Below are 8,443 nucleotides of genomic sequence, written 5' to 3'. Positions count from 1 at the left end.
GTCATGATTACTTTTTAAAATCTCTTTTAAATTCAAATGTCGCTTGTAAGTAAAATTAGTTGTTCCTAATATCAAATTAATGTTTATATCACTTTGTATGAGCTTCTAATTATTCTTGACAATATTTTTAATAAAATTTTAAGCATTCCCTAACTTAATCACAGTGTGTTCATAGTTGTAGTACTCCACCTGTTCCTTACCAATTCCTTTGCCCAGAATATCACAACACCCTTCCAACTACACCATGATGAATGGTTATTAGTTACTATGGATGTTATTGATTTATTTTCATGCATACCTCATTCTATAGGTATTGATTGGTCTTGAGAAGCATGCTTGCAGTGTGAGAACTTGCAAAATTCAGAAATGAATATGTTAGATGAATCTGTAGAAACAGTATTGGAAGACAACCTCTATTCTGAAGGAGAGTATTATAGGCAAAAGAGTGGGGAAACAATAGGAGAAGCTTGTGCCCCCTTGTATGCAAACATTGTACTTCAGTACTGGCAGCACCAGCCAGTCTTTCGTTCACAATAATGAGTCAGATAGTGACTTATGCTCATTTCCTGAATGACATTTATAAACTGGAAGGGAGATGAGACTAAATTAAATGAATTTGTAGTCTATTTAAATTCAACTATTGATTTACTGAGCTTTACTTTATTCTACTCATTGAAGAGCATCATCTACCTGGATGTGACATGACATAAAGGAATATAATCTCATTTGTTCAAATCTAAGCTGTACAGAAAACAGACTTTCTATTTATTACACTATTCTAGTAACCACCCACACCATCAAAAAAAGAGCCTAGTTAAAGGACAAATGGTTAGAATTTATAGAACAGTGTCTGATAATGCATGTTTTTTTATTGTGGAGCAAGTTTTACCTAACCCAAGAGGGAGGGCATGGGAGGATACGTTAGAATATCAAGAGTTTCACTGGCAGCTAAAATTAAATGCCAGAAATTTGCCTGGTGTCAATGGCATGCTCTGTTTAAAACTAGGAGTTGCCAAGTTGTAGTACTTATGTAAAAGTCATTCATATGTTTTATTACTTAAAATGTTTTATGCCATGTAATAGCATAGTTTTAGCATAATTTGTGCTTACTTTGGATGTTTGTATTGATACTGTACACTGATTGGTTGATTAATTATGTAAGAAATTTGTTATACAATAGCACTGTGTAGACTATTTGTTCTGCTGAAGTCCTGTTTGCAATAAGGGACAAAAGTGCTTAAAGTTCTGCATTTTATTTTATTTAAATACAAATATTAAATTATTATTGTGTACTCCCCAGTTTTCTTTGTGCACCTAACTCACTGGGCATTACCCTCGGTTTTCTTTGGTTTTAGTTCTCTATGGCTAGCACTATATTTGTGGACTTTCTAATTTTCTTTCCTTTTCTTCTGGTCCTTTTATTCATAGTCTTTCTTTTGTTTTTGGCACTTTCAGTTGCTATCAGATTCTCATCTACTTCTAGTTTGATTTCCATTCCCACTCCTTTCTGAAATGATTCTGCTAAAATAGGCAAATATGACATTTTTTCATGCTTTACAGCTTTCTCAAATTTGGATATGATGAAGTCAGCATGTATGTATGCAGTCCTATGATTACAGACCTATACATACAGTCAATTTCAGAGAAGTCCATACCTCCTTCATAGTGATGGATATATAAAAAAAATAATATATAGCAAAACTTTACATCATTTAATAAGCATTAAACATTTTTCTTCTTATTTTGTTCAGCTGATATAATACTGTTCGGGGCCAGTCAATCACACCAAAACTGTAAGTTAGAACATGAAGAGCAAAATGATTTATAGTTTTGAACTTATTGCGAGATATCAAGGCAATTTTCAATATTAGTTTTAGTCTTCTGAAGTATTCCTTATGAGGCTTCTCTCTTATTTGTTCACATTTTATTGCCTATCCATCTGTTCCCAAGTATTTATATGCTATTTCCTGTTCAAATACCTTCCTATCATATTCTTGTCCCAGAGTGAAATTTTCCTGATGCTGCAGCTTTTCCTTTTTAAAAAAAGTTGCTTTTGAACATTTATCAAGACCAAATGTCATCCTTATATTATCTGCAAATGTGTTAACCATTTACAGTTCTGCTTTCAGATCATCTGATGAACTATACAATTTTAAATCATCTACAAAAAGTAGATGAGATATCTTTGAACAAGGTAGGTTTCTGGAAGTTAAGCTATAACCATAGCCTAGTCTAACAAGTTAAAAAGACAAAACAGCAGCAGTGACAAAGAATCTCAGTGGAACATTTACCTGTGAATTCTTTGTAGACAAAGCAAGAATGATGCAGCAAACACTGCCACTTTCATGCAATGACTTAAACTGCATAATATGGTTATGCACCAAGGTCATACTTACAAAGAATCTGTGACAAATATGGTTTTCAACCAATTCAATGAAAAGTTCAAGGTTTAATAACCAGGGAGCTGATTATTATAAGGCTGGGAGCACAGAAACAGTCCCCTGTATACAAGGGTGGGAGCTCTGCCTCCCCATAAAAACATACAAATTTGTTTTGTCACATGAACTTCTGATCACTTTGTGTGTGTGTGTGTTTACCTTAAAGTTAGATCAGTCACTTTAAAAGCCCACTTAATGATATACAAAAAAGTTGTAAGTTTGGTGGACTGCGGCTGTTATGCTGATCAGGTAAAAGACGACAGTAAGATTCTTAAACTCATTCTTGTGAAAAAAAATACATAAATTATGCAAACTTACCAGTATGGTATTGAATGAACAGCATCTGAATGATATGCATACACCAACTGGAAAAGACCACATGCATCATTTCTGCTTGAAGTTAATGAATTCATATTCATCACACACATATTCCCAAGAGCTTGACATGAGGTCAGATTGTTATATTCCTGATTAAAAAAAAAAGTCAAAAATGTAAACTCTGGAACTGTTAGTAACCCCAAATAGTACATGAAGTGTATTCTCTTTAAATGAATGGTTCTGTGAAAAGCACATCTGAAGTATACATTGTTAGAAACTGCCTTAAAAATAACATCAGTAGCAAATCAGGCTTAATTTTCTGGCATTTGCTAGATTCTTGGATACAGGAACTGAATTTTGCTGGAAAAATGCTTTACTACCATTGTGACAACCGTGCCCTGGCCCAGCAATCAAGGAGCCTCAATCCTCATCACTAACACCAGGGAGGGCGTCGCATATAAGAGGAAAGGATAACAAATACACACAGTAAAGTACAACTTCCCTTAATTGCACATAGAGATCACAGTCAGTCTGGGGCTGGTTGCTCCCTTGTTCTCCAGGTCCCCAATAAGACTCCCCACTGGCACAGCTATAAGGTCCAGATCTCAACCTAGCTGGCAAGCTAACCTCCAGTACCCTCTCTGTCCCACCAGTGCTTCGTGTCCCTGCCCAGATAGCTGACACACCACACACACTTAAGTATTTATACAACTTCACAGACACTTCTGGGAAAGGCTGACACAGATTCTCCAGCTGTGCCCTTTTACCCAGACTATACGGTAGTAATTTCTGCCAGCACCAGCTAATACTTATCAGCTACCCAAAGGCCCTTAAAAGGGTGTCCAATTATTACTGTGCAATGTTAATATCCAATTGGTAATGTGACTATTCAGTCTAAGGCTTATTAGAGTGGCTTATTACAATAAACTCTATAAATATTCAATGTACTCTAGAGCTTACTTATCTACACACAAACCAGCCACAGGTAAAGGTTTTTAAAATATTTAATAATAAATAATTACACAAGACAATAGTACTACACCATAGTGACATCTAAGAGTTCACAGATCATACAGAAACTTAAAACAATACAGTAGGAAAGTTCTGGTATAACAAAAAAAAGTACAGTTTTGTACCTACCATAAATATAGATGTTCGAGTGTATACCCTGCTGCAGTCATCACACTTGGGTTATCCTGCCATCAGGCGGTCCCGCAGTTCGCAAGTGCCGGTCGGCCGACACCTGAGGAAGGCTGTAGATGTAGCTGCTGCCCTGGTAGAGTGGGGCCTTATGGTAGCAGGAACTGGTTTTCCACAGTGGGTGTAGCAAAAACGTATGCAATGTCCTATCCATTTGGAAATGGTTTGTTTTGAGATAGCCTTTCCTTGTGATGCTGTAGCATAGGATACAAAAAGCTGGTCAGATTTTCTGAAAACCTTAGTTTTATCTAAGTAGTAACATAGCTGCCTGTGAATGTCCAAGGAATGCAGGAGTCTTTCTCCTTTGTTCTGTGGATTTGGAAAGAAGGTGGGTAAAATGGATGATTTGATTTAGAGCCACACTGGATACCACCTTAGGCATAAAGGAGGGGTTAGTCCGTAGAGAAACTCTGTCTTGATGAAAAATGAGGAAAGGCTCTACTGCCATTAGTGCCTGAAGTTCTGAAACTCTTCTAGCTGAATTGATTGCTAGCAGCAGGGCAGTCTTCTATGATATAAACTTTAAGTCAGCTGAGAAAGCTGGCTCAAAAGGAGGTAGCGTGAGTTTCCCAGAACAAAGTTGAGGTCCCAAGTAGGTGTTGGTGTTCTCCTGGGAGGCCTAATGTTCTTGGCCCCTCTGAGAAACTGCCTTAAAAGTGCATGTGAAAATAAGGGAGGATCCGTGTTGTAGTGAGCAGAAATGGCTAAGGCGTGGATTTTAATAGATGAAAAAGAAAGCCCTTTGTGTAACATCTCAGTTAGATATTGCAGAATCTGAGGTATGTCAGGGTGAAGGGTATTTTGGCCTTTAACTTGGTTCCAGGCGCAAAACCTTTTCCATTTGTCTGAGTAGGCTTTCCTGGTGCTGGGTCTCCTGGCCTCCAGAATAACTTCCATAACAGCTTGTGAGAGAGGAGCTGGCTGGTTGCTTAGGTGATTTGCCATGAGGCCAAGTTTAAGGTTTTGAACTGGCTGTGTAGAATCTGATTGTCTTGCTGTGTGAGCAGGTGGGTAATTTGTGGTAGGATCCATGGGTGGGCACTGGGCCATATTCCTTAATAGTGGGTACCAGTGCTGGCGTGGCCAGTCTGGAACAATGAGTATCATTCGGGGTCTCTCCATCCTGACTTTCAGTAGCACCTTTGAGAGAAGGGGTAGTGGAGGAAAAGCATATACTGTTTGCATTTTCCAACTGAATGAGAGTGCGTCCACTTTCCAAGCTTGCTGGTGAAAAGTCCTTGTGCAAAACTTTGTTAGCCGATAGTTTTGAGGGCTGGCAAACAGGTCTATGTCTGGGAGCCCCCATTCTTTTTTTATCATTGCAAATACTTGTAGATCCAGTTTCCACTCGTGGGGATCCATGATGTTTCTGCTTAGGTCGTCTGCCAATGTGTTCTTTTTTCCTGGCAGGAATTGAGCTTGTAATTGAACTTGGTAAGCCAGTGCTGTGTTCCACAAGGTCATTGCTTGCCTGCATAAAGGGTAGGAGTGTGTACCCCCTTGTTTATGTACCACGTAACTGTGGTGTTGTCTGTCCTTATGATAAGCTGTCCTGGATGCAAGAGGTCCTTGAAGGCTGTCAGAGCATTTTGTACAGCTAGCGTTTCTTTTTGATTGATGTGCAGAGTCCTTTGATCTGCTGTCCATAAGCCTTGAAAGCACCGTCCTGCCATGTGTGCCCCCCAGGCATAGTCCGATGCATCTGTTGTCATAGTTTGCCTGGCTGGGGGTAGGGTGAAAGGCTGACCCTTGTTTAGGTGACAAGCCTGTGACCACCATAGAAACTCCTGTTGAAGGCAGGGAATGAGATTTATCATTGTTTCTAAGCTGTGGCTGTCTTGAGTCCATACGCTTTTTAGGTACCATTTTAATTTCCTCATATGAAGTTTTGCAAATGGTATTAGTAGTATTCAAGATGCCATGAAGCCCAAGGCCTGCAGAATTTTTCTTGCAGGGAGTTGGGTCTTTGTTGCCATTGTTCTGAAGTAGTGATTTAATTGTAGTTGTTTGTCTGGTGTCAGATAAGCCATCTGGGCCGTTGTATTCAAGCTGGCACCCAGGAATGTCATAATTTGTGAGGGCACTAGTTTTGATTTCTTTTCGTTTACTGTGTACCCTAGGCAACTTAGGAGATGTCTTACAAAAGCCAGGTGTTGTAAGAGAATGTCCTTGCTTTCTGCTTGGATGAGACAGTCCAGGTATGGGTATATTTGAATTCCTCTCTGTCTGCAGTATGCAATTACTGGTGCCAGGCATTTTGTGAAGACCTTGGGCGCAGTAGATAAGCCAAAGGGCAGTGCAGAGAATTGGTAATGGGTTGAACCTGCAATGAAACGGAGGTATCTTCTGCAATTTTGTCTGATAGGGACATGCAGGTATGCCTCCTTGAGGTCGAACGTTACTAGCTAAGCTTTCTTGCCCAACATGGGAAGAAGCTGCTGTAGTGTTAGCATCTTGAATTTGGGTACTTGCAAGAAAGTGTTTAAGATTGAAAGGTCCAGAATGGGTCTCCAAGCATTGTCCTTTCTGGGGACTAGAAAGAGCCTTCGGTAAAATCCTTGGCCTTGCGCTCCTGTGTAGGTACCAGTTGAATGGCTCTCATGTCCAAGAGAGCTGTAATTTGTTTTTGTGCCTCTGCCCATTGATTTTGTGGCAGGTTTGGCATTCCTTTTATCCTTGGCAAGGTGTGGAAATGGAATCTGTATCCGTGTGAGAATGTCTAGGACCCATTTGTCCTTTGTGACGATGCGCCAGCTGCCTGCAAAAAGTGCTAATTTTCCTCCTAAGGGAGCTGCCAAGAGGGTTTTGCTTGGCAGTTTGAGGTTAGAGTCATTGTGTTTGCTTTCTAGTGGTTTGGGACCTGTCTTCTCCTCCCTTCTGTGTTGTAGTACCCCATTGGCGAGGTTTGTAAGGGATTTGTGCTTGTCCTCTGCCCCTTGGGCGCCTGTATTTACCCCTCTGTGGTCTGTCAGAAGCTGGAAAGGACCAATTTTTTGTTGGCCAATTTCTGCTGAAGCGTGGGGGCTGTACCTGTAAGAAATCTTTGACCGTTTGCATAGATTTTGCCTTATCCTCCATTTTCTTTAAAACCTTTACCTCCATTTGCTTTAACCCCAAATAAAACATCCTGCTGTAAGGGTGCATCCAGTAACTTTGCTTTAACATGATCAGGCAGAGACTGTTCCTTTAACCAAGCATGCCTACGTATAACAGACCCAGTAACAGCTGCTCTAGAGGAAGCTTCCAAGGCATCAAAACCACATTGTAAAGTATGTTTGCCCACCTGTTCAGCTGCATGCAGCAGATCTTGCATTTCCTTGAATTCAGACTGTTGAGGGTGTGTGCCCATCTTTTGTTTTATTTGAGACATTAGGAATTGCTGGTATTTAAGCATGTGAAATTGACAATTTAGTGCTCTCATAGCTAGAGTAGTTGAGGTGTAAACCTTCTTCCCCCACCTATCTAGTGCTCTGGAGTCCCTTTCTGAGGGTACAGGATTTTTAGCCATAGAAGCCTTAGCCCCTTTGGGACCCTGGGAGACTGTCTCTGGATCAGCAGCAGGGCTTTTGTAAAGGAATTTGAGAGAGTCAGGCACTCTATAGTATCTATCTGGTTTGGCTGGAGCAGGAGGCAGAGAATCTGGATTTAAACTAGATTCTAAAAATACATCATCCACTATGTCCAAAACTGGGGGGAATAACAAGTGGTCTGTGCTGGGGAAGTAAAAGAAACTCTCGGAGCCTTTTCTTTGAGTCAGAGTAGTCCTGACCTTCCCAATGGAAATGTTCCCCCATGGTGTGTAAGGTTTCCCCAAAGGAGTAGTCTTCAGGGGGAGAAGATGAAGGAATGGAGTCCTCAGCATAAGAATCTTCATAAGGGGGAAAGGAGTAATCCTGTTCCTCAGAGGAGCCTGAGGAAACAGACACCTGATCAGAGGAGGCATAATCCTACTCTTGTCTAGGCCTTTTGTCGGGGGGGAGGGGGTTGGGAACCCCTGATCAAAGAAATCAAATCTTCAGCCAATTTAAGCATCTGTTTCTTAGGCATAGGGCCTTGACCTGGAGACTGAAGTGTAGGCTTTTTTGGTTTTAGAGGATTCTTAAGCTTAGCATAAGATTTTATGGTGAAGGTAGTCGGTCTGAAGACACCTTCAGAAACTGAAGGTGTTTCTGCAGCACCGGCTTCCCCTACTGCAATGTCGTCGGAAGGGCCTAAGGAAAATGGCTACGTCGGCCTAGAAATCTCTGCTGGGGGATCCGATGCGGACTTGGGATCCAATTCAGCGGTAGCCAGGGGCTGCGTAGGTGCCTCACTGAAAACCGGAGAACCGGCAACCGGGCCAGCCGAGGCCTCGGAGTCTGGCTTGGATCTAGGCTGCCAGTCCTTATCCTTGCCTTTTTTATGCACGCCGGTAGTCGGTTGCTCCGACGGCATAGTGTAATTAAATTTTCTACCGAAGTAGTGTCGTGCGAAATCAAAACGATGCT

General features: G+C 41.0%; 1 protein-coding gene across 1 annotated transcript in view; it reads right to left on the bottom strand.

The window, feature by feature from the left end:
- TMEM67 (transmembrane protein 67) overlaps positions 1–8,443 on the bottom strand; it is a 4,866,727-nt gene that overhangs the window by 4,090,549 nt on the left and 767,735 nt on the right. The window contains exon 6 of the mRNA XM_044066290.1: positions 2,757–2,905. Within this exon, the coding sequence (XP_043922225.1) occupies positions 2,757–2,905 (149 nt within the window). The remainder of the gene's footprint in view (positions 1–2,756; positions 2,906–8,443) is intronic.

The sequence above is a fragment of the Protopterus annectens genome, chromosome 3.part1 (genome assembly GCF_019279795.1).
Source record: "Protopterus annectens isolate FY-2018-M chromosome 3.part1, PAN1.0, whole genome shotgun sequence".
Classification (NCBI taxonomy): domain Eukaryota; kingdom Metazoa; phylum Chordata; order Ceratodontiformes; family Protopteridae; genus Protopterus; species Protopterus annectens.
Note: the sequence above shows the minus strand (reverse complement) of the source record. Positions and strands in the feature narration are given on the sequence as shown.